Source organism: Sciurus vulgaris (assembly GCF_902686455.1).
Source record: "Sciurus vulgaris genome assembly, chromosome: 4".
Lineage (NCBI taxonomy): Eukaryota > Metazoa > Chordata > Mammalia > Rodentia > Sciuridae > Sciurus > Sciurus vulgaris.
The window spans coordinates 52,488,251-52,514,307 of record NC_136464.1 but is presented as its reverse complement, the minus strand read 5'-3'; the positions used below and the strand labels follow the sequence as shown (position 1 = coordinate 52,514,307).

The 26,057-nt window shown below is 43.3% G+C and overlaps 2 protein-coding genes across 15 annotated transcripts; one reads left to right on the top strand and one right to left on the bottom strand.

Moving 5' to 3' along the window:
* Positions 1-5,840: 5,840 nt before the first annotated feature.
* Positions 5,841-20,326, top strand: VDAC2 (voltage dependent anion channel 2). 7 transcript variants are annotated; one of them, XM_079135959.1, is made up of 11 exons: positions 6,810-6,989; positions 7,404-7,458; positions 8,516-8,584; positions 9,719-9,768; positions 13,015-13,167; positions 13,263-13,315; positions 13,776-14,003; positions 15,307-15,457; positions 18,186-18,243; positions 18,582-18,628; positions 19,570-20,326. In XM_079135959.1, exons 1-11 carry the CDS (start codon positions 6,825-6,827, stop codon positions 19,573-19,575), a joined length of 1,035 nt encoding a protein of 344 aa, XP_078992085.1. In that variant the 5' UTR covers positions 6,810-6,824; the 3' UTR covers positions 19,576-20,326. The 7 variants fall into 7 exon arrangements, 3 of the variants coding, with proteins under 3 accessions (XP_078992085.1, XP_078992084.1, XP_078992086.1); XM_079135958.1 differs by lacking the exon at positions 18,582-18,628; XR_013763132.1 differs by lacking the exons at positions 6,810-6,989; positions 18,582-18,628 and adding an exon at positions 5,841-6,186 and having other exon boundaries at positions 15,307-18,243; positions 19,570-19,749.
* A 703-nt stretch (positions 20,327-21,029) lies between these two features.
* COMTD1 (catechol-O-methyltransferase domain containing 1) lies at positions 21,030-25,357 on the bottom strand. 8 transcript variants are annotated; one of them, XM_079135956.1, is made up of 7 exons: positions 24,773-25,325; positions 24,476-24,603; positions 24,114-24,219; positions 23,911-24,029; positions 23,778-23,832; positions 23,376-23,509; positions 21,030-23,160 (listed from the first exon to the last, which is right to left on the bottom strand). In XM_079135956.1, exons 1-7 carry the CDS (start codon positions 25,023-25,025, stop codon positions 23,008-23,010), a joined length of 948 nt encoding a protein of 315 aa, XP_078992082.1. In that variant the 5' UTR covers positions 25,026-25,325; the 3' UTR covers positions 21,030-23,007. The 8 variants fall into 8 exon arrangements, 7 of the variants coding, with proteins under 7 accessions (XP_078992082.1, XP_078992083.1, XP_078992079.1 ...); XM_079135957.1 differs by having other exon boundaries at positions 24,803-25,317; XM_079135953.1 differs by having other exon boundaries at positions 21,030-23,509; positions 24,773-25,347.
* Between the last annotated feature and the right edge of the window lie 700 nt (positions 25,358-26,057).

Here is a 26,057-nt window from a genome sequence, read left to right as displayed (position 1 = left end):
GCTTCTATAAAATTGCACATTATTTTCACATCCTCCTGTAAACTTTTAAGCCATCTCTAGATGACTTAGAATGCCTAAAACAATAAAAATGCATGTAAATAATTGTTACACTGTATTGTGCAGGGGAATAATGGCAAAAAATCTGCATATGTTCAATAAAGATGCAGTTTTTCCAAATATTTTTAATCTGTGGATGATAAAATCCATGGAAACAAACTGTGGATTTGAAGGACCTTGTGTATATAGTTTTGTCCCCAATTATATGTTTGAACATTTTCATAATATAACTTAGGAAAATATATAACAAATTTCATAAAGTTCAGAGAAAGTAAAATGAATTGGGGCTGGTAAGTCAGAAAAACAAGTGTGCTGAGGGTGGGGGATGTAACTCAGTGGCAGGGCATGTGCTTAATATGCTCTAGGTCCTGGGTTGAGAGGATTTAACTCCAAACACAGGGGATAGGGAGACATTCTAGGTGAAAAGAGCAGCAAGCAGCTGGCAGTAACAAAAAGCAAAACAAAAAACAAAAACAAATCAAACTTGTGATTTGGGACTAGTTTGTGACCTGAATTGGCACAGGCAGCAGGTGGAAAACATGACTGGTGTAAGTCTGGATCATGGCCAATTTTCATTTCAGGGACTCTATCCTGTGGGTAAGTAGGAGCCACTAAAGACTGTTGAGCTGGAGTCTTTCCCCCACCACTTTGAGCTAAGCTTTCCCATAGAAAATACTGATCTTTTCTAAGGAACAAAACAGTGTTTCACCAGTATTCTAAGTGGAACTCCGAGACCACAGATTGCTGACTAGAGGATGAGTAGCAAAGTCCTTTTACTTCAGTCTTCACATTGATCCCAGAACTGTTGTCAGTTGGGAGAAGCCGTGTGAAGCTTGTACTTCATTTGTGTCCTATTAAGTTGTACCTCCACTATCTGCTTTAATCCTCACATTTTATATTAAATACTAATCAGAGGGGCTAGGACTGTAGCTCCACGGCAGAGTGCTTGCCTAGCATGTGTGAGGCAATGGGTTTGATCCCTAGCACCACATAAGAATAAAGGCATGCCGTCTACCTACAACTACAAAAAAAAAAAAATTTTTTTTTTAAATACTAATCAGTGGAATCTATCCTGTGTGTGCTCTGGAAAGTTGAAAAATGCTCCTCTTTTTCTCCAGTCACTGCTGAAATTTGATAGTCTAGATCAGTAATGTTCATGCTTTAGTATGCCTAAAAATGGCAGCTTCAGATTGTATGCTCCAAACAACCTAGGCACACTGATTTTTTATGCCATATATATATATATGTATAGAAATTGTGGGGGGGTTGGGGGTCAAAAATGGGGCTTTGCACATGGCAGGCAAGTTCTCTACTATTGAGCTGCATCTCCCCTACCCCCATTATGTACAATATAAAGGGCTTTCCACAGGTACTGGCTTGACTTTTGAGCTCAATAAATCCTAGAATACCCCTCATCTCTGGCATGGGTCCTAACTCCCCAAATACAAACCCTTCTGCTCATCTGTGCTATCCCTAACTTTCAACCCCTGTCTTGTCTCTGTTCCCTTTTTTCTGGTTTGGACCAACGCTGCCCTTCCTGCTGCCCCAGTCCACTGTGCTCTAGAGCCCTGATCTGTTATAAAAACAAACCACACCAAGTCCTCAGCTTCACCACTGAATACTCTCACTCTCCTCACATTTCCCAGGGATACTGGGCCTAGGGAAGACTGCTCGTTTTTCCATCCTGTCCATGTTCTAGGGCTGGTTGGGGATGGGAAGGGCAGTTGCTTTCTTCATGCCTCCACCCTCCTACTAGATCACCACCTTTGTCATTTATGCCATCAGTTCTACCATCCATTACATGTTATAATTCTTCTTCTTTGATTAAAAAAAATACATGGTTCTGGGGATCAAACCTAGGGCCTCACACATCAGACAAATGCTCTTTCACTCAGCTACACCCCCAGGCCTGTTGTCATCCTTTATGACCAACTTCCTGGCCACTTTTCTGTTTCCTGAGGACTTTGGCATGACTGGGAGTTGTCCTCTTCACTTCTTGCCTAGAAACACCCTGGTGACTTTGACATCTCTTGCCTGTCCCATCATCATATGTTGAATGTGCATGGGGCATACAGTACCAACATCCTAGCCTCTCCCTGGTCCTGACCAGCTCAACTACAGTTAACTTCATTTCCACTCCACACTTCCATGTGTACTCACTCCAATAATGTCCCACTGCTAAGTCATATATCCCTACTTGCCATAGTCTAATCATATCCTGAACTTGTTTTTTCTCTCATCTCACAACATTTCAATCACAGAAAGATTTCCAAGTCCCTGGTCCTTGTATTGCCCTGGAACCTAAGCAAAAGAGGCCCATTAGCCAGTCTTGGTGGTACACACCAGTAATCCCAGCAACTCAGGAGGCTGAAGCAGGAGGATTGCAAGTTCAAAGCCAGCCTCAGCAACTTAAGAGAGGCACCAAACAACTCAGTGAGACCCTATCTCTAAATAAAATAAAAAGAAGGGCTGGGGATGTGGCTGAGAGGTTAAGTGCCCCTGTGTTCAATACCCGGTACCAAAAAAATAAAAATAATAAAAAAGGCCTCCACCCTGACTCCATTAGAGGACACAACTCTAATCCTCTGGTTGCACTCATTCCTAGGAGTGAGGACACTTTAGGCCAAGGGAACATGCTCACAGGGACCCATGTCCACCTTCTCCACATCTGAACCAAATTCTGTATACAGGAGACATCAGAATTCCCATTTGAACAGTTCATAGCCTTCTTCAGGGATTTGCATGGATTTTCCTCCCAGGATGAACTTAATTACTAGTAACCCATCCCTAACCCATGGGGTGGTCAAGGAGTTGACTATGTGCTGGGTGTGGAGCTGTACACCTGTGACCCCAGTGACTCGGGAGGCTGCAGCAGGAAGATGACAAGTTTGACCCTTCCTGGGCAATGTAGTGAGATCCTGTCTCCAAATAAAAAAATGGCTGGGGTTATAGCTCAGTGGTAGAGTGCCCCAGGTTCCATCCTCAGTAACAAAAAACAAGTATGAGTTGTAAGCGTAATGGAGCTTGGATGTGTGGGCTGGAGTGGCCCCCTCCCAGTGTGGAACAGAGCTAGAGAATGTGTGCTTAGGGACGGTTCTTCCCAGGTGACTCCTCTGGCATAGGCAGCAGTGCAACTTAAGAGAGCCAGCCTCAGCAACTTAAGAGAGGCTAATAAAGGAGCCTCCAAATTTTGCCTGACTGGATTTCAGAATTGCTGTGGACCTGTGACTCCTGTGTACCTCCTGTTTGAAATGGTGTGTCTTTCTTTATTTTTGTCCCTGGGGATTGAACCCAGGAGGGCTCTACCACTGAGCTACAGCCCTAGTCCTTTTTTATTTTCAGACAGGGTTTCCCTAAATTGATGAGGCTGACCTGAAACTTGGGATACTCTTGCGTCAGCCTCTAGAGTCGCTGGGATTACAGGTGTGCACCACATCTCCTGGACAGGTGTCTTTAGCTGTGCCTTTCTCACCATTGTGTGTCAGATGCCTGTGGAGGTGGGGGTATAGCAGAAGGCTTTTTTCTTTAGTTTGAAGGAACAATACTGTAGAAGCTTAGAGGTTTGGGGGAGTTGTAAGGGAGTTGAAAGGTACTAAGTGTATTTTGCATATAAGAGGAATGGAAATAAATATAGCTATGATCTAAGCATGGACTGTTGGTATTTAAAATATACCCACAAGTTCTTTTAACACTCTGTGCAAAAGATGGAGTTTAATTCCCCTCTTCTCTCTTTTTTGGGGGCAGTAATGGGGATTGAATCCAGGGGTGCTTTAGCACTGAGCTACATCCCCAGCCCTTTTACTTCTGTTTATTATTCATTTATTTTAAATTTATTTTTTGCAGTACTGGGGATTAAACTCAGAGCACACTACCATCCTCATCCTTTTTTTTTTTTTTTTTTTAATTTTGAAATAGGATCTTGCTAAGTTTTCAAGGTTGGCCTGAACTTGTAACTCTCCCAAGTTGCAGGTATTATAGGACTGCATCACCATGCCCAGCTAGAGACAGTTCTCCATGGTGTTTCTACATGTCTGACAGCTCTCATCTCAGACTATCTGCCCAAATATGTTTGAGTAGTAACTAGCCTTGGAAGTAAGGTAGTGGCTCCCTCTGATATAGAAGACAGATTTTATTTCCTGAGCAGCATAATGATGTTTCTTTCTGGGGTAAGTGTGCAGGTTTGTTAGTAATTTCTTAGAAGATGGTGTTTCCTAAGCTCAGTGTTCCTCAGCTGTTAAAACAAATGTGAGGTGTTCAAAGCATCTACCTTAGCTTTTCTGCATCACCCTGTGGGACATAGAAGACAAGGGGAACTGAAGCAAACATGAAGTTTATGTCTGCTGTGCCACAATATACTCCTTTTGTCTTTGACCAACAAGTCTCATGTCTTGAAAGCATCCAGACACAGTGGCTCATGCCTGTAATCCCAGCAGCTCTGGAGAGTGACGCAGGAGGATCACAAATTTACAACCAGCTTGGGCAATTTAGTGAGCCCCTGTCTCAAAATAAAAAATAAATATGACTGGGGATGCAATTTGGGGGCAAAATGCCCCTGAATTCAATCCCCTTTATGGAGTGTGTGTGGGGGACATTCTCTGACCTTGTCTGATAGATCATAAGAATTCCCATTTCAGAAGGGGTCCTTTCTTTCCCTGTGCCTGGAGGAAGAAATGCTGCATAGGGAGGCCACTAAGAATGAACAGGCATACTGCTGAGTTCCCCACCTCAGTCTATTACCTATTAGTATTAGATCATACTCTTTTTGTCTAATCATATTTCCTCACAGCTGTCCATGCATTGAACGTAAGCATAAAAATGGATAATTCATCTAAGGTCTTTGGGGTCTTAATCTGAAGACTCTTTTGTCATATAAAACCATGGTCAAATATAAAATATAAAATAATAATAATATAAATATAATATAAATAATATATAATAATATAATATAAAAAATAAAATATAATTTTATTATATTTTTTTTTAGCCTATCTTGTGTGTAGTGGTATCAGCTATAAGCTTTTTTTTTTTTTTTTTTTGGTATTGGGTCTTGAACCCTGGGGCCCTTTACCACTGAGCTACATCCTCAGCCCCTTTTTAAAATTTTTTATTTTGAGACAGGGTCTCACCAAGTTGCTTGTGCTAGCCTTGAACTTGAGATCCTCCTGCTTCATTCTCCAGAGATGCTGGTGTTTCAGGTGTGTGCCACCCTGCTCAGCCTTTATTTTGAGCAGGAAGGGGATCACCCCCTTTTCTGCTCCTACAATTACTTTTTCAGCCACAGATCTTCTTCCTCAAACATTATATACTGCCCTCATTGTTTAGGTTTGGAGAGGCGAAGCCTCAGATCTGTGTCAAAGAAAGTGAAGTTTTCCAGGGTTGAAAATTGCTATTGAGGGCTGGGGTTGTGGTTCGGTGGTAGAGCAGTTGCCTAGCACTTGTGAGGCACTGGGTTCAATCCTCAGTACCACATAAAAATAAATAGAAAAATGCTGTTGTGTCCATCTACAACTAAAAATATATTTTTTAAAAAATTGCTATTGATAATTCACAATGTGAAAGGTAATGGAGGCGACTAATTTAGCAGAGACTGGGCTTTTCTAGTAGGTGGTGGTGTGGGGCAGTTGGGATGGAGATGCCAGTCTTGGCCATTAGCCTTGTAATAGCATCAGACACACCTAAAGCATATTAGTTTCCTTTGAAACCAGGCTGACTGAACACCAACTTGTCTGAGCTTGAATGAGGAATGAATTCAGGCTTCTGGAGCTTGATCTCTTAGAAGCAAAGGCATTTCCCTCCTTCTAACCTTTTACAGTATGAGTAAACCCAGCCTTGACTAGGCAAGACTGCTGGCTGGGTTTGCTCATGGAAGGCAAATTAGTAGGCTGCGGCTTTAATTTGCGTTTTGGATTGTGGAGGTCCCTGTAGCCATCCTTCCTGGTTTTGAAAGAGAGTAGAACCTTGACAGCATTTGAACAGACACTTTCAGAGATAAAGGAAATGGGCAGCGTGGGGGTGATTTGCTCAGACTGCTGCTATACAGCTGAAAGGCTATTGAAGGATCACTTCATCTCATTTAACCTTGTCGTTTTGTAGATGAGGAAACTGAGGTCTACGGGCTAAAGTGGTGAGGTAGGTAACTGATTCGAAGTTCCAATTCACCCCATTTCTATCTCATATAGACTGCTCATTTCTTTTTCTCTTGGCTAACTCTTCCTGCACCCCAGAGAACTTGGGTGCAGCGTTCTAGCCCTGTCAGCATGATTCCTATATTTTTTTCCAGGCTTCTCTCCCTCAGGAGGATGGGCCCTGAAGTAGGCTTGTCTCCCTACCACAGCTTGTGCAGCAGTCTCACGCCTGAGTGGGGTAGAGGCCACAGAAGAGCGACCCTGAGGCATGAGCGGGGAGAATGGGCGGGGCAGCCTGAGACGTGCTCAAGTGTGTTCAGGGAGAGGCAGTCCCAGAAAGCCATCAGGCACAATTTAGCCCAACGTCGCAATGATACTATGATGGGCGAGGACAGGAAGGGCGCAGGAGCAGGGTGGCGCCCCTGTGCCCTGCTCGCTCCTCTCTCGGACTAGAGAGACAGGTGGTAACGCCCTGCGGATTACTTCCAGGAGCCCCTTTCGTGGAACTGCTCCTCTAGAAGACCAGAACTGAGAGGGCGTTGGGCAGATGTACGTGACCCCGTGGTGCGCGTCGACGACCTGCCCTGCCCGTGACGCGCTCGCGCGCGGCCTCCGCCCCATCCCCCGCCCGCGCGTTCGCTAATGCGCTGCTTCCGCCGTTCCCCGCCCCTTCGGCTCTGGGGCTGTCCTGGTCGCTGCCTGATCCAAGGCCCGGCGGCTTCCACTCTCCCGGCCCCCGCCGTCGGACCGAGGCAGCCCATCTCGGAGGCAGGGGTGCCCGTGGTCCACGTGGCCACTCCAGAGCAGGTTGGAATGGGCAGAGGGCGGCGCTGCATAGACAGGCGCTGCAGACAGCCCGCGGGGCAGCGGCGGGGTCCTGGCTGGGGGAGGACTGGGTTGCGGCGGGCGGAACGGTGTCTCCTTCACTTCGCCCTCCAGCCGCAGCAGCTGCAGCCCCATCCTAGCGAGCCGAGCGGCCTTAGCTGCGAGCCAAGCGGCAGCAGCGCCCCTCAGGAGACCTCCAGGTACCGCCGCTCCCGCCTCACTCCAGCCCTGAGGCCTAGGCGGCCAACCAGGGGCCCGAGCCGGACTCGGGGTCGGCCCTGGCTCCTAAGATGGCCGCGCTGCCCCGCGGCCCCTCGCCCCTCTCTCCGACACTCCCTTTGGGCTCTTTGACCCGCCTCTGATCCCCGCTGACCGCACTTCTTGCCCCTTCCGCAGATCACCTCTTCCTGCGGCCTCGCCATGGCGACCTACGGACAGAGCTGCGTGCGGCGTAAGTAGAGCAGGGATCTCTGTGGGATGGGGCGGTGGTGTCCCGGAGTCCAAACTGCGGATCAGAAAGTCGCATCTTGTTCCCCCACCCTGCTCTCATCTCTCCAAGAATTTGAATAGCCGGTCCCTTTCGGTGACCACTGGGTCGTTTGATCACTTCCTCTGCGGAGAAAGGGCTGGGCTGCTGGATCTCGGATAGCGTGCCCGGGGCGTTAGTCTGTGACTGCATTCATCTTCAGCTTTTGGACGTGTCTTAGGCAAATTCGAAAGCAAAAAGTTATTTATTGTTGGATTTCATCCTTGTAAGGTTAGATCAGTCACTTTTCTAGCGGAAGTAGTTATCCGCCTTGTGAGAGCACAAGGTCATTACATGTGCTCCTAAGGGCGTGGACGTGCTTTGTAGAATGAATGAGCTGGTGTACGAGCTCAGATTGCTTGCCCTTAAGTTTCACTTCATTGGCTGAAAACTTGAGAGTCATGTTAATATGTTTAAAGTGCCATTTGATATTTAGTTGATGTAGACACTGGAGTAGCTGTAGTTTTTTCTAAGTCCCAATATTTAAATTCTCAGAATATTAAGTTGTTTTCTTTCCACTTTTGAGTGTTGGTTTTGACCTTAGGGAGGTTACTAAAGGGGAAAGGGCCTAGGGTTAAGTTTTGGTTTCTTATTTACTTAAATCAGCCCATCTCAGTGAATTTTGGCAGGTGTGTGTATGTGTGTTTGTGTGTGTGTGTGTGTACACTTGGTTCTTTGGTCTTATGACATGAGGCTCTAAGCACTGTAAATTTAAGAATAAAAGGTCTGTTTTTCTATTTTGGAAGAACTTTACCAAATTTATATAACCACATGTTTATCCATTTTAGAAATAGGCTTTTGTTGACCATATTTTCTTAATGGATCATTATAGTATAGTTTTAGTGTAGTCACTGGTGGTATCAGAACAAATTTAACAAATTGGACTGCTTGAATTTAAAAGCAGCAGCAGATCATAGTTTAGTTTTTCTTCAGAAGGTGAGAGAACAGGAACATTTAACATTGGAATGTTTCTTCTTACCAGCAATGTGTATTCCTCCATCATATGCTGACCTTGGCAAAGCTGCTAGAGATATCTTCAACAAAGGATTTGGTAAGAATGATTTTCTTCTTTAATTTTAATTTCAGGTCAAAAGTGAAATTGTGTGCTTAGATTACGTAGGGAAATTAATTTTTTCAAACAGTAAATATCTTGCTGCACTAGTTACTCTATTAGTTATGCTTTAGAATAAACTTCTGTTGAAATAGATGTTATAGCCAGGCACATGCCTATAATCTCAGCTGCTCTGGAGGTTGAGGCAGAAGGATGGCAACTTTGAGGCAGCCTGAGCAGCTTAGCAAGATCCTATTTCAAAATCAGATAAAAGGGACTGAAGATGTAGCTCAGTGCTCTGGGGTCTGAGTTCAGTGTCTATACTGCCAATAAAAAGAAAGAAAAAGTAGCTTGTGCTTTTTTCCCCCCCCCAGCTTAGGCCTTGGCTGACTAGAGTTATGATATATTGCTGTTTCACTTTGTGGTTATGGCTTGAAACATACCTTTCAAAGGGTTATGAGCTTTTTCAAGTAAATTTGAGTTTTCTTGAAGATTCTGTTCCATACACTCCCATCTTTCTTTAGATTATTGGAGATCCCCTTCAAGATATATATCCTGAATGTCTGTGTAATGATAAGCTATTCTGTGATTTAAGTTGAACTGATTTTCTAATATAATACTTAGGTTTAAAGTGGTTTTGAAACTTTTTTGGGGGGATTGATGGACCACATATAAACCAGTACACTAGACAAAGCAGCATAAAGATGTTCTATCCTTTACCAAGTTAGTGTATGTGAAGCTGATTTTTAAAATTTTGTTTAACTGGGTGCGGTGGTGCACACCTGTAATCTCAGAGACTTGGGAGGCTGAGTTAGGAGGATCGCTTTCAGACCTAGTCTCAGCAACAGCAAGGTGCTGAGCAACTCAGTGAGACCCTGTGTCTAAATAAAATACAAAAAAAGAGCTGGGGATATGGTTCAGTGATTTCAATCCCTGGTACCCCCCAAAAAAAAAAAAATTTTTTTTTTTGTTTAAATATTGTGTATTAATACATTTTTATAATCCCCCCTCCAGGGAATATGTGAAATCTTAAAAAAAAAAAAAAAAAAAAAAAAAAAGTATTGTCAACATAAGGTATACATCTTTTATACAAAAGAATCATTTTTATCATCTTTTGCTCTCTGCTTTTTGAAGGCTTTGGGTTGGTGAAACTGGATGTGAAAACAAAGTCATGCAGTGGCGTGGTGAGTGTGAGCTATGTAACAAGTTCTGACGAACCTTTATAATTTTTCAATCTGTAACATAGTCATAACTGAAAGATGTCTACCTGTTTTATAGAAGAGGCAGAGGTTAATTTTGTTTTAAGAAATTTGCATATGACCTGATTTATTTTGGTTTGGAATAGATTTCCAACTTTCATGTCTTTTGCCATTTGACTATGTATGCACAAGGAACTGGGGAAAGACTGGTCATATGGGACTGTTTACTCAGGCAGATTGTACAAGCTTGAAGGCAGGAAACCTGTTAGACTTTTTTGTAACCTTTTCTCTTAATGCCTATAAGAGTTCTGGGTTTAAAAATACTCAGTGACTTATTAATTTGAGTACACTGATAATTTATATAATGATCATATTCTAGCAGTCCTGCATGGACATTTCCACATGTATTTTGTGAACTTACAGAGTTCTGATTTGAGTGTTTTTTTTTTTTTTTTTTAAATGGTATTGGGAATCAAACCCAGAACCTTGCATGTGCTAGGCAAGCGCTCTATTACTGAGCTGAAGTCCTAGCCCTGATTTGAATATTTTAAAGAGATTAATATTTTGGTAGTTGAAGGGTGATCCTTCCTAACAAACTTATACAAAAGGTAAAGTAAAATTCAATTTTGTGTAAATTTTTTTTTTCTTACAGTATAAAATTTTTTGTTTGGTAATTATTTTGGAGGAAGATGTAATATATACATGTTAGAATATTCTTGATTATTTTGATAAATTCTTATTATACATATAAGTGATATTTATTAAAGAAGTGGTATTTATTAAAGATAATCCTGTTGTGGTTTTTCTGTTATGCCCAGACTTGTTTTTGAGTTTCTGGGGTTGTTATATCTGTCACTTGGTTTCTTTGATCTTCAAGGAAGTCTGGGTATTTAGTTATGGTTGGGTGACTTACTTGGTCAAGTTAATAGGTATAGAGCAGTGATTTGGTGGTTTGATTTTTGTTTACTACTGGTCTACACGTACAGCCTGGTGTTTGGTTTGGTTTGCTTTGGTTTTTGGTGGCTGTGTGTTCCTATTCATAAACTATCAAGGCCCTTTAAAAACACTTGCTGTATATTTGTTGAAACACAAAAGGCCTTCTTAATAAAGTAGGAAATTCAATCCTTGTGTTTTAAAAGCTTTTTTTCTAGTCAGAGAGAGAAGCTATAACCAGGGAATAATCAGAGAATCATATCAAGTAGACTGCTTAACAAAGATCTTTATTGGAGAGGACTTACTGTGGATAGGGTTAGGAAGTGATACGGAAGTAGGTTTAAGATCATAAAAGATGTATAGGAACTGAATTAGAGTGTGATTTTATTTACACTTAATGTATATAATTTAACAATCTTGGTAGAGATGCTTGCTGTAATGTGCACCTTGCCCCAATCAAGACAAGCCTTGCCCCAAGTTGCCCCTAGCAGGCCAACTAAGGCCTGCTTTCTCATTTGAACTGTAGAGATGTTCAGACAATTCCAAAATGTAGAGACAAAAATGTGTAGTGATGGAGTGAAGGGTAAAAGCTCAACTATTGGTGTCATCTGGCTCAAGTTTTTTCCCATGAGGTGATATTGATATTGTATCTTGAGGATTCCTTGGCATGTTTATAGGCTGATTTTTGATCTTTGCACTAATGAGTTCCAGGGGTGGGGCCTCTAGAGTCATTAATCATTGTCCCTCAGGTTTAAAAATTTGCTATTCATACTCACTCCCCATCAAACTGTCTACTGGATGAATATGTTTCACACATGTTGTTTTCATAATGTTTTCCTTTTGTGTAGAGTACATGAAAATGTGCAAAGCCTTCAGTAGCAGTTCAGTTTAATCCTCCAGAGGTAGACTTTGATTACGTTTGAGGAAGCAGACCCCAAAAAGTAAACTGGTTCTCAAGAGTTATTTATTTAACCCCGAACTGAACACTAGGACTCCTAAGTTTGTATCAAATATTTTTTCCTAATATAAGCCAGTGCATTTTAGTATGAGATTGAGTACCAAGCTTTGATTTGAAATTCCTGTTAATGAAAACATAATTTCAGGAAATTGTGTATAAGACCTAGAGATTTGGATTTGTTTAACTACAGAGCAATAGTTTTATAAATATTCTGTTTTTGTAAGTGAAGGATGACTGCTCTTCCCCCATTGGTATTGTAGGTATTTCCTAACTTGCTGATGTCACATTTCTGATCAGTTCTTCTTCTTCTTCTATTATTATTATTATTATTATTATTATTATTATTATTATTATTATTATTTTATTATCATCATCATCATCATTTCAAATCAATCTTCTTTAGACTTGGCTTGTGGCCAGAGTATAGAGGCATTATTGATAGGAAAAATTGTGGATCAAAACCCTCACAGGGCATTTTAATATTTTATCTTGGAAGATTTCAATTGCCTGCCTTTTTATACTGGGCTCTCTAAGATTATTAGATACTTAGATTATCTACAGCAAATTTTAAATTTCAGGTAAGTCCTTCATATCATCCTGTTGTTTTCATTTGGCAGGTGATCAGGGATTGGCAAATTACCTATGTTTGCTACAAATACAAGACTAAATGTACTTCAGATTGATCCCTGTTAGATAATTTCTTTGATATTTATTATACATAATGTAGTATATGCAATATGTATAATATAGATCATCTGTAGAGTAAATCTGTAAACCTCCCCCACTTTTTTAATGAGAATGTGTAAGGAGGTTGGAAAGGCATGAAATCTGGTGAAGACTATCAGAAAAACAGAATGATTATCAAAAGAATTTTTAAAACTACTTTGTTGATGACATGGACTGCTGCTATTGAGTGCTTTTCCCTTTAAGAATTTTCAGGAAGCATTTCATAATAAATAGAATCTCAGTTGCTATAAACTCCAATTTCAGTGATGGGATCTGTGCTATTTTATTCAGTAACACGAAGATTGGAGACAGTGCCAAAACAGACATTTTTTTTTTCCCCATCGATTTTGAATCTCAAAATTGCCTTAGCTGAACTTTCTTTAAAAGGTGCACATTTTGTGGTTCCCTTGAGAATTAACTACAGGTTGACTTGTGATTGGTTGGGAATATAAAGTTTAATTAGATAAGGTGGCAGTTATTTACAGGCTAATTTGTCACTTTTAGTATATGCTTAGGGCGTAGCACGGTGTGAAGAGCTGAGTGTTGTCTAAGGTTGGCAGTGGATTCTTCCAGGCTTGTGAGAAGGTTCATAAAGTTTTTTATTGTCTTGTTAGGAATTCTCAACATCTGGTTCATCTAATACAGACACTGGTAAAGTTACTGGGACCTTGGAGACCAAATATAAATGGTGTGAGTATGGTCTGACTTTCACAGAAAAATGGAACACTGATAACACTCTGGGAACAGAAATCGCAATTGAAGACCAGGTAACATGTTGGAAATGTGCTGTCGTATTAATTTTTGTTTTTGTATTACAAAAAGGAAATAAAGCTGAATGTAAATTCTGTTTCTTCCAAAATAGATTTGCCAAGGTTTGAAGCTGACATTTGATACTACCTTTTCACCAAATACAGGGTAAGCATGGACATTTTTATCTGCATTAAATTTGAAAAGCATTCCACTTGTCAATTTAGGAAAGTTGTGCATTTGTTGACATTTAGCTAAATCATCTTGTTGTGGCTAACCTCTATTTCTGTTTTTGGAATACTGCGGTTGCTATCATTGGCTTGCTTCCAGATATTTGCCTCTTCATTGTGGCATGAACTTGGGTAATTAACTTGTTTCTATGGGGCTTTCATGACTGATTGTCAGCTCCGAAAAGCAGTCTTCTTTTGGTGGTGGGAGTTCAGTTACTCCATGTGTCCTTGTCTTTAGTTCATTGAACTGTTTTTAACCCTGTTATCATGTTGTTACTTCCTTTCCAGTCATACTGCAGTTTATTTAAATCTGTTGTTTCCTCTCTAAGCAGAATTTATGTGTGTAAATTTTTCCTACTGGCATTAGTTTTAAGACAGTTTTTTTTCTTATTTTCTAGAAAGAAAAGTGGTAAAATCAAGTCTTCTTACAAGAGGGAGTGTATAAACCTTGGTTGTGATGTTGACTTTGATTTTGCTGGGCCTGCAATCCATGGTTCAGCTGTCTTTGGTTATGAGGGCTGGCTTGCTGGGTACCAGATGACCTTTGACAGTGCCAAATCAAAGCTGACAAGGAATAACTTTGCAGTGGGCTACAGGACTGGGGACTTTCAGCTACACACTAACGTGTAAGTATTTCTTTTGTAGGGTATTGTGATACAGGCCCTCACAGGATGGTATTTGATGTTTCCCATCATCTTATTAATCTAGTTTCACCCTAAGGGGGTTTCTTTTTTTTTTTTTTTTTGTATTTTATTTAGAGCCAGGGTCTCATTGAATTGCTTAGGGCCTCAGCCTCCCAAGCCGCTGGGATTATAGGTGTGCATCATTGCACCCAGCAAGGGTTTCTCTTAACGAAATTATACTGACTTCTTCTAGGGTGACCCCCAGAAGCATAAGATAAAAAATGTTAGTCATACTTGGATGCCGAGAGAGTAAATGTTCATTTCACAAGAGACTTGGTATGCTATCCATCTATATATCTCCCTATATTTTTTGGTACTGGGGATTGAACCCAGGGGTGCTTTACCACTGAACTATATCCCATCCACCCCTTTAAAAGGAAAAAAAAAAAAAAAACAACTTTTGAGACAGGGTGTCACTAAATTACTGAGGCTGACCTTGAATTTGTAGTCTTTCTGCCTTAGCCTCCCAAGTTACTAGGATTATAGATGTGATTACCATTCCTGGTGATATGTTTATATTTTGGGAAGAATCATCAGACATGGCTAGACTGCTGCAGTGCATTCATTTAATTTAATCACAAATGATATGGGAGTGCAATTTGTTAGAAATGCCTAAAACGTATGTATAGATACATGGAAAGATACATCTGTGGTTAGATAGATACATGGAAAGAACTTATTTTTTTTCCATTATGGAAACAGTGTATTGGTAAATAACAGAGAAGCACAAAGAAGGAAACCATTTCTCATAATCCTACAAGCTAGTTATAAAATCTTTATTAATGTTTTGGTGTTTCATCTTTTTATATGTTTGTATATATACATAAATAAAATATATTCAGAAGGCTGTTTCAGAATCCTTTCCCCTTATTTGGTACATTTTGATAATATGCATTTCGATAATAATAACTATGCATTTTAAAGCATGATTTTTCATGATGTGGTGTGGTAGTTTTGTTGGGTAAATGTACCATGATTTATTGTACCCATCCCTGAATTGGAGATATGGATTAGGAAAAGACTTTGTTTATTTTTTATTTAATATTTTATTTATTTATTTATTTTTTTTGTGGTTCTGGGGATTAAACCCAGGGCCTCGCACATGCTAGGCAAGTGCTCCACCAGTGAGCTACATCACTAACCCTAGTAATGGTTTTTGTTTAATTGTCCTACAATATCAGCCTGTGCCTTAGAAATTATTACATTGTCTATTATTTCAGATTTACTAATTTAAGATATCTTATAGCAATGATGGGACAGAATTTGGAGGATCCATTTATCAGAAAGTATGTGAAGATCTTGACACTTCAGTAAACCTTGCTTGGACATCAGGTACCAACAGCACTCGTTTTGGCATTGCAGCTAAGTATCAGTTGGATCCCACTGCTTCCATTTCTGTGAGTACTTTTGTGGTCTTAAAATGGGGTTTTGGATTGTGGGAATCAGTCTTTGAGTATATTGAATTGTGTGGAAAATTTGAATTGCAGTGCAAACAATCCCCAGTTTACATGTTGATTGGGATTAGAATTTGGAATGCTGATCTTTTTATGGAAACAGTGTTAGTGGTTTGATTTCTAGGCCACGTCACACAAGTTTGTTTAACCTCAAAAGCTACTGAACTCATGTTAATAACCCCAAGCCCCAAGCTTTTGGTAACCAGTGTTTTGGGCCTTGAGCAGTTCTTATTTGTGTTGGGAGACAATGGTACTTTTTGGTTTTGGCAGTATTGGGGATTGAATTTAGGGGTACTCTGCTACTAGGATATACCCCGCAACCCTTTTGAGACAAGGTCTCACTAAGTTGCTGAGGCTGGCCTCAAACTTGAAATCCTCCTGTTTTGTCTTCCTAAGTTGCTGAAATTACAGGATTGCACCCCTGTGCTCAACTGGAATAATAGCATTATTTCTTTAACTTTATCTTTTTTATGATTTTTGAAGTATCTTGAGATTAGATCTGGAAGGTCATTGGTACACATACCATTTTGCAGCTTTAGAAACTGAAGCTTGACAAGGGACAGGACATAAAACTGTCATTGGGGGGTGGAGTGGAAAGGGGAGCAGGCCAGGAATGGACCAGGTCTTGATTTCAGTCCTGTCTAGGATGTGCAGCATGTTTTACTTTGCCCAAGACCTTTCCCTAAAAGTCCTGCATCTTGAGGACTCCCTCCCTGTCTTCAAAGGGGCAAGGTGGGATAGTTGACCCCTAGCCCTGTCCTTTTCTGCTGTTTATGCCTTCAGTGCATAGTGGTTTAAGGTAGAAGAGAGTGCCCTGTGAAGGTGTAGAGGGGTTGGCTTCAATTTCAGGCAGATTAGCAGCTGTTCCTGTGTGGCAGTTGCTTATAGGTCAAGAACTGCCTGTACTGTATGTACTGGGAATGAAAGAAAGTTAAGCCATCCATGAAAGTTATTTCTGTTACATAAAGTGTTCTTCATTCCTAAGGACAGTATGTTTTAATAATTTACGCAGTTAAGTTTTAGGCCTGTTCTTGTTTTATCTTAGCCCTGTTGTGATCAGAGAGAATGAGAAGCTTTCCCATTGGGAAAGCTATGATTCACTAATTTTTCCGTTTCTTTCTTGCCTTTTTTTTTTTTTTTTTTAAAGATCTTTATGGTTATACATAGTAGTTGGATTTATCACGACAAACAGACATAGATGGAAATCAGTTTCAGTTCATGATTACTCTTTTCCCTCCCACTTCACTGTTCCTAATTGCCCTATAGCAATAAAAACTTCAGGATTCACACAGTGCACTATTCTCTGTTACTTACATTACTGTTCTCTTCAAATGTATGATTCTGGCACCATCATGGATTGAATGCCAACAGAAGCATTGTTCAGCTCTTAGTGGTTCATGGCATAAAAGGGGAAGAAAGCTTGGGATCTGTGTGTCATCGAGTAACTGCTGGGAATTAGTTCAGAAACTTATCTAGCATTTCACACCTAAGGAAAGCTGCTGTCACTGCAATCTAGCAGCACCTTGAAGCATTGCTTAATCCTCCTGTCATTGTTTGATGGTTGATTCCTACTTTTAAATAATAGGAACTTTATTACTTGTTTGAGGCTCTTAATTTATTGGGCAGAAGAAGGTCATTAGTGAGGGTATGTCTTCCTTAGATAACTCACATGGTCACTGGTGGCCCATGAAGACTTAGTTATAGTGTTGTAATTATAAGTGCTAGGTGATCACTTCAACTTGTACAGTTAAATCATTTCATTCTCATATTGTGTTTCAGTGTTACACATTGTAAGCATATAGTCAGCAAAACATTCCAAATATGTTTTACTCACAGGTTGTTTATCACCTTTATGCCATATTCAGAATGCTGAAGAGCAAATTTACCTAGCCAGGCACAGTCCGGTACCTGGCAATCAGGGCAAGGTGTTCCCATTTATAGCCATAAGCCAATGATGTGGGTTGATATGGTTAATGAAAATAGAGAATGGAGCTAGAAGGAGCTTCTCCTTTCCTTATCTCTCTAGGGTTCCTGCCAGCCCTTGAAAGTCTGTGACAAAATCCTAAAACGTTAGAATTCTACAAGAAAGGCAGGGTCTTGAATTGATAAAAGATGCCTCTCAGGCACAGATTAGTTAAACACAGCTAGAACCCAGTAGTTTAGAGAGAAGTGTGAGAATGTGAAGTAATATATTCTGATTCAGTGGAGGAAGTACCTCTATTTGGAGGTTTTAGAAAGAGTCCTGAAGGTAGTAATGTGTGTAAGTCAAAAATTTAAACTTTATACGCTGCATGTCAGCTGGTGTGTGTCACTTCTGGTGAGCCTGGTGGGCTTCATTGACCACATGTTTGCCTGCTTTTGTGCTTAGACTAGACTAAACAGGATGGTATATATGAGAGTAATTAGGCTCTTACACTGTATGGACAATTTGGGGTCTGTGGACACATCCTAATAGATGTCAAGAGTATTCTTGGACTCAACTCATAATTTGATTTGAGTTGAGTGCACAAGAATTAAGTGGATCTGGATTTTGTTTGGTTCAGTACACAGTATTAAATTTTCTATCTCATGTATGAATTAAGTTGATCTCTTTGTAACTGCATGATAAACATACAGGAGTTTGTCTTTCTGTGTAAAATTTTTTCTTAGTTATTTTTGAATTTTATTTTAGGCAAAGGTCAACAACTCTAGTTTAATTGGAGTGGGCTACACTCAGACTCTAAGGCCTGGTAAGTATTCTTTTTTTTTTTTTTTAGATGTTGATAGACCTTTATTTTATTCATTTGTTTATATGTGGTGCTGAGAATCGAACCCAGGGCCTCACACATGCTAGGCAGGCACTCTACCACTGAGCCGCAATCCCAGCTCCAAATATTCTTGATAAAGCAGGATTTTTCATCAGTATTTTACTTTTAAATAATTATTATTTTTGGTACAGGGGGTTAAACCTATAGGTCAGGTGCTTTACCACTGAGTTATATCCCCAGCACCCTCTATCCTTCCACTCCCCTTTTTTCTGACAAAGTCTTGCTAAGTTACTGAGGGTCTTACTAAATTGCTGAAGCAGGCGTTAAACTTGGTGATCCTTTTTCTCCTGAGTTGCTGAGATTACCGGTGTGTGCCACCATATCCAATTTGATAGTATTTTAAAAGTTAATTTTCATTTCTCAGCTTTCTAATTTGCAGATCTTTCAAGCATATAGAAGATTATTCCTTTGCTCCTCAGAATAACGTTCTGCATAACCACAATACTTTTGTTACAAATAAGACAGCAGTGACTCATTATTTAATATGCATTCCCTGTTCAGTTTTGTCACTTGTACCTGAGATGTAGTAATTTTTATTTTGTCAAAGTTCATTCATTGCTTTGGCTGTCTCTGTAGTCTTGTTTACATAGAATTTCGTACCTTGCTGTTTTTTATAGCAACACTTCTATGACTTGAGCATGCACTTGATTGACTTGGAAGGGTTCTTCAAATACAGTCTGATCCAATAGGTCTGGGATGGGGAGTTCTGTATTTCCAACCTGTTGCTGATATTTACCACTTTCATCATAAATTTTATCCCTTTTTTGGCGTATGCTTTTAAAGTGTTTTGCAGACATGTAGATGCACAACCCTGTCGTGTGTGCCTAAGAGTAAGACATTTTTCTTCGTAACTATAATACCATCATATCTAAGACTATTTTACCTAAGAGGGAAACTATGTTCAGGTTTCCCCACTTGTCCCCACATGTCTCGTTTATCTTTTCTGGGGTCCTCTTATGATTTGGTCTCTCCAGTATATTTTGGTCTGGGTAGTATGAGCATTATTATATTTTCTAGAACACTTTGAACTTGTTACTAACGTTTTATGTTCTGTGACTTGATACCTTATCCCATGATGGTGCATTACTAACCTAATCCAACTCTCAGTATCTGGATGCTTCCAAACGCCCTCTGGTGGCTGGAACTAGTAGGTCAGCTGCAGGCTGAGGAAGTTTTACAACCAGGCTCTGTGTGGTGATTAGAAGTGAACTTTTGCGCACCCCTCATAATGATTTGCTTTGTTTACAGGTGTGAAGCTTACGCTGTCAGCTCTGGTAGACGGGAAGAGCATTAATGCTGGAGGCCACAAACTTGGGCTTGCCCTGGAATTGGAGGCTTAATCCAGCTGAAAGAAACCTCTGGGAATGGATATCAGAAGATTTGGCCTTAATATATTTCCATTGTGACCAGCAGGCTTCCCCCCCCCCCCCCCCCCCCAAGAAGGTGATCAAAACAAGGATGATCTGAACAAGAGCTGTATTTTAAATATTTAGACAGTTACTTGTTAGCAGGTTTCTAGTTGAATTGGTTATCTAGTTACCAATGCTGCAGTCATGCAGTCACCTATACATTATTTAAATGTATTTAACTGTTAAATGCGCTACACACCAATAATGAAATAGACCTTTATGAAAACTGTGCAATTGTGTGCATGTTTGTTTTTATGTTCCCTTTAACATTGAATATTGCCATTGAATCAGATGGATCAGTGGATGTTTTAAGATGAGGGTAAAGATTTTTTTTGTTAAATTCAACCATCATTAGAATTACTTTTGGTATCCCAGAACATTACAAATTATGAATAAAACAAGTATACATAATTCATGGCTCCAAGTATTTGCAGTTAAAAATTTGCCAGCTAGGATCAAATCTCCCTGGTATCTAGCCAATACTTTATTTTTCTGGTGAGCATTTTGCTCTTAACTCTGTGCCACAAGTCCTCTGTGCCTCTAGAATTAATTCCAGGAACTTTTTGAGACTACAATAAAATAAGAGGTTACACACAGTCACACTCATTAGTTTTTGAGTTTGTGCAGAATTACATTGGCTCATTGTTAACGCCAGGAGTGGTGGGAGAGAGTAAGCGATGAAGACAGGAAAATGTAGGGGTGGTGCTGAAAGGTTATACACATACACCCCAGTGCCTCTGTAAGCTATTGCTGCAGAAAATCAACTTGGGCTGACCCTGGAATTGGAGGCTTAATCCAGCCGAAAGAAACCTCTGGGAACCAGAAGACTTGACCTAAATTTGCCATTGTGACCAGCAGGGTTTTTTCTCCCACAAGAAGGTGATCAAGGATGACCTAAACAACTGTATTTTAAATATTTAGACAATTACTTGTCCGCTGGTTTCTAGTGGAATTGGTTATCTAGCAAGCAGTGCTGCAGCCCTAAATCAGTGGGTTGGGAAGTGGAGTATCCATAACCTTAACCGCTGAGAGAGAGGAAGCATATGGGCCCTAGTGGGAAGGAGTGATGACTGGAAAGCTGGGTTGAACTGTGAGATAAGGGCAATCCCCTTGGCCTTCATCCGGGCATGAATAGTTGATGTTAAGGGGTGATTATGGTTGGAAAAGTCAAAAGAACAAGTTTTGTGATGAGAGGTGACAGTTTGAAGGATTAAAAAGGTAAGAGAAGGGGAAATTTGTTGAACACATCTAAATACAAAACCTAAAAGTTCTGTGTGTAGTTTGAGAGAACATAAGAAAATGGAGTACTTTGGGACTCATTCAAGAAATGATAATATACTAAAAACTTGCAGGTTGAGCAGAATCTGATAGTAGAATTAAAGCAAGCTCTCCATATGGAGGGGGGACAAGAGACCTCTTCTGGTTTGTTTGGTTTAGATAGAAGGTGTCTCTCAAAAGCTTGTGTGTGAGACAATGCAGGAAAGTTTAGAGGTGAAATGATTGGGATTAACTGGTAACTGACAGCAGGTAGGGTGTAGCTGGAGAAGGTGGGTCTGGGGGCATGCCTTTGGTGCTTATATTTTGTTGTGAGGAGAGCAGTTTGCTTCCTGGTGTGATGCTCCCAGATGCTTTCTTCTACATACTTTAGCCATGATGTTCTGCCAAACCTCAGGCCCCAAAGAATGGAGTCAGCCATCAATGGACTAAGACCTCTGAAACCATGAAGCCCAAATAAACTTCTCCTCTAATTGTTCTTGTCAGGTCTTTTGGTCACAACAGTGAAAAAGCTGACTGAAATAGATCCCACTTGTTTGTGCTAAGGAATTGACTGGAGTGGCCCAAGTAAATCAGGATGGACTCTCCAAAAGGCTGTCTCCCCAGACACATCTCTTAGAGGCGTGGGAACAGGTTGCAGGTTGGAACTTGAGTTAGACTTATTGCTAGGTAAGAAAATGAAGAGGAATCCATGCATGCTACATATGAAAACAACACAGGAGACAACCGAGACTGCAGGGAGGAAATCTGGCTAGGGGTCCTGCTGCTCCCTGAAATCTAAATGACCTGCTACTCCTCAGCTAATCATTGGGCTTTCTGTCGCATTCAGAGTTCATCTGGTTCACTCATCTGGACTGCAGTGCACACAGGTTTGACTTTCAGTCACCTGTGTGCATCCTAATCAGCTTTTATGAGTAGAGAAGAGGGTAGGTGTAATATCTAGGGCCCTGAGGTTTGTGCAGAATGCACGGTAAATCCCTGGAGCTGTGGGATTATGCAAATCTCCAGCTGTAGGTTCCTGCAGCTCCTGTAACTGCTTCCTGCAATCTTCACTGTGGTTCCACCAACAGGTCTTATCAGGTGGCAGCAAAGCTATTGTTTTCCAGGCTGATAACCACTTTTGCCTGAGGTCTTGAGGTTAGTGGAAAGAACCTGACTTTCATTTGTCTTGGAGATAAGATCTTCCTGTGGATTGGGGATATTTGAATGAAAGAAGCAAAGAATCTAGCTTGAAGCTAGCTGCCTAAAGCCTAACTGCCTTTTCACCTCACCTTTAAACTAGCTTGCTGGAAAACCTCAAGTTCTCTGTCCTCTGGGAAATGTGTTTAAAATTGTCCTACTGAAGGTCTGCTACCCACAGGCCTGTTTGCTTCACGTTTTGGACAGCAGTCCCCTCATCTTCAGGACTTAAGGGGAACATTAAGATATATACTCAAGCCAACCTTGAGGTTCTCAGGTCTAGCCCAGGTGACAAGTTCTCAGAGGTGATGGTCACTGACCAGGGCTTCCACCGTAGAGGTAAGGTGGGGAAGCTGATATTTCGGTGAAAATGTGGGCAGATGGCCAGCAGACCTGGCATAATTTAGGAGTACCTTTGGCAGTGCTGGTCCCCTGCAAGTTCTCTTTCTCACATTGTCAGTTCCCAGATGAGGTCTCCCCACCAGTCCCAGCTGCACTGGGACAGGAATTTCACCTGTCCTTGAGGGAGACGGGAAGGGGACGAAGAGAGGATGTACTCTGCGTATTTTGCGTCTAACTCTCAGACCCTGTGAGGGGGAGGCAAGCTTGAGTGACTGGGGCCTCTGGTCACCACATGGGGCTGAGACATCAAGGCTCCCTTTCACTGAAGAAGCTACTTGTGTTAAAACTCCCCACCTCCATTCAGTGCCATACAGGGAGGAAACTCAGGACATTATGTCCAACCCCACTTTATTACAGGATTTAAAGCTGAGGGTCAGGTTCCCAGGTTCCCTCCCATGAGCTCACTAGCTAGAGGCCAGCCTTAGATCTTGAAGGCCAAGGTGAGGCCGTCGCCCAAGGGCAGGAGGCTGATGTAAACCCTGGCGTCCCTTCGGATGCGCTCATTTAGGTTTCTCACACGCTCAGCCTCGGTGTCCCCTTGCTGAGGGTGTAGCACCGCTCCATGCCAAAGTACCTGTGGAGGGGCGGAGCCAACCAGACCGTGGAGGCGGGACCTCGGGGAGGTGATGGAGCAGGGGGTGGGGAGACCCAGGAATCCAGTGGGGGAAAGCCTGGGTCTCTGCCAGAGGGTAGCGAGAGGGGGCTTTGGGACACAGGCAGGAGCCATGGGCAGAGGCAGGGACCCAGCCTGGAGTGGGTGTTTTCTTTTTGCCCCGGCCTAGCCCTTACTCTAGGGATGGCGAGCACGCCTCCAGGGCGCAGCAGCTGCAGACATCGCTCGTAGTAGGCTGCGCAGTTCTCTTTGTCCGCGTCCACCACGGCCACGTCGAAGGTGCTGGCCTCGCCCGCCTCCAGGAGCTCGTCTTTTAGGAAAGAGAGGGCACATGGCACCTGAGTCTGCGGTCCGGGTGGCCGGAAGTCCCTGCCCAAGCCGGGTCAGGCGTGATAGGGCTGGGCCCGGCCATTCAGGATCACCGCCCCTGTCCCCTGCATGTGGCCAAATACCATGAGGCCGGGTGAAGGGAGGGGGCGTCAGTGCCCTCGGCCCGCTGGGCAGACCTGGCTACTAGCTCTCACACGGTGGCCCCATTTGGGAAATGGAGCCAAGGCCTTTCCTGCTCCGGGGCTCACCCAGGGTCTCCAGGGCCGGCTTCAGCCACAGGTCGATTTTGTGCTCCATCTCGGCCTGCGGAAGGAGCGAGGTCAGATCCAGCATGCTCCCGTGCCCGCAGCTGACGCGGCTTCAGGTGTGTGGGACACTCACCTGCCTCCACAGGGGCCTCCCCAGCTCCGGGGGCCCTGCGTCCACTTCGCAGGTCACCACGCGCCCGGCAGGGGGCAGCGCCAGGGCCAGCGCCAGGGCAGAGTAGCCCGTGAAAGTGCCTGGGGATGTGGACATGGACGAGTTCAGGGTAGGGGACAGCGCGGTGACGTCGGCCCCCAGTGATCGGAGTCTCGCGTCCCTACCCAGGTCCAGTGCCTTCTTGGCCTTGATGAGTCGCGCCAGGTTGGCCAGAAGCTGGGCCTGCTCACAGGTCATCATAGAATCTCCCCGCGGCTGCTCCAGAGTCAACTGTGTTTGGAGAAAGAGTGACACCATTTCTGCCGCTCGCCCACCCTCGCCGGTTTCCGATGCACACCCCCCGACCCCAGCGGGGCGCAGCAGTGGGCGTGGCCCAGAGGGAAGGGGTCCCTAGGGAAAGTCCACTGCATTGGGCGGAGGAACCCGGAAGCCCAGAGAGGGCCACCGCCCAGCCCAAGGTCACAGAGCCACGTGGTACCCACCAAGCCCGAGATGGATGCCCTTTCCAGTACCCGGCCCTACTGACCAGCCGCAGGCTCCGTAGCGCCGGGTGCTCCCTCAGGGAGCGGCTCAGCAGATACTGCCAGAGGGGACTGTCTTCTGGGGGAAGTAGGCGCTGCTGTCGCCGGAATCGCCACGGGGGCCACCGTCTCCCTGCCAGGGAGAGGGTGGATCAGGGCTTGGGGCTCTGGGACACCAGTGGTCAACCTGAGCCTTGTGCACGGAATCGTGAGCTTTGCTCCTCGCCTTTGCTCCGGGTGCGTCCGTCCGCTCGCCCGCCCACTGGGGCTATGCAGGGGCTGCACAACCGGACCCAGCTCACCCAGGAAGAGGCCAGCCGGACCCCGCTCACCCAGGAAGAGGCCAGTGGCGAAAGCGGCACCCAGAGCGGCCGAGCCTAGAGCCAGCGTGGCGGGCAAAGAGAGCCGGGGTACAGGCTGGGTCATGGCGCGGGTGGGAGACGACGACAGATCACGTGCGCTGGAGCCACTGAGGCCAGACTTGGACGCGCGGGCAGGCTGGCTCCACCTTGTCCCGCCCTGCTCTGCCCGCGGAGTCGTGGCCTCGGGCACCATCTGGCGGCCACATAGCCGTACTACAAGCTCTGCTCAAGCGGGGCTGGCACCATCTGGTGGCCGCAAGTGGAACTGCTCCGGGACCGGGAGTAGGACTTGCATCAAGGGTCTGAGGTACCGGTTTTGGTGGTTCAGACGCCTTGCTTTGGGAGCACAGCTCTAACACCCTACTCGTTCTGCCTTCTTCTCGCCATCACCTCTGTTGAGGCTGTAGGGTATAAGTCGATGTGTGTGTGTGGAGTGCAAGTGTAACTAGAGTTTAATAAATACAGGTGATACAAATAAGTAGCCCCAGAAAGAAACAGGATTGTGGTGGGGTGAGATGCTGGGAGTCCTCCCGGACTCCTGGACGGCGGGGGTTGGGGAGTGCTCAGGAGCCCTGGGGTGGACCTGGCTAATTGAGTGCTGAGACAATATCCTTAGTGGCTGGAATCCTGCCCTTGGGTACCACACATGAGTGTGTGATCTTGGACCTGTCAATTTCTTGAGTCAGTTTCCTTTTTGTAAAATGACAACCACAATCTTATTATAAAAGACGCCAGATTCCAAAGCCTGACACACAGTAGATGCTCAATAAATGGTAGCCCCTGTTATGATGAGTGGAGCAAACACATTTTGGGGAGGTAGTGACTGAACGGTACACGAGGCCCCCTTGCTGGGTTGTTCCGCCAGAACAATATCCACTGACCACAATATCCACTGTGGGCCACCCTCTGGGAAGGTGAAAGACACAGTACTGGTTTGCATTTTTCTTGTTTTGAGTGCTGGGGATTGAACCCAGTGCTCCCTCACACCTCTCACATGTTAGGCAAGTGCTCTGCCACTGAACTAAATGCTGGAGAGAGTTGCTCAGTTGTCTCGTTGTCCTCACACTTGGCGATCCTGCCTCAGCCTCCCCAGTAGCTGGGAATTACAAGCATGAACCACCACGCATGGTTTGTATTCTTAGTGACGCTGGAATTGAGACAACAGGACTGTCAGAATTGGTAGGCAACCCAAGTTTCACTATGTCCTCTTCTGTAAGAGTTATTA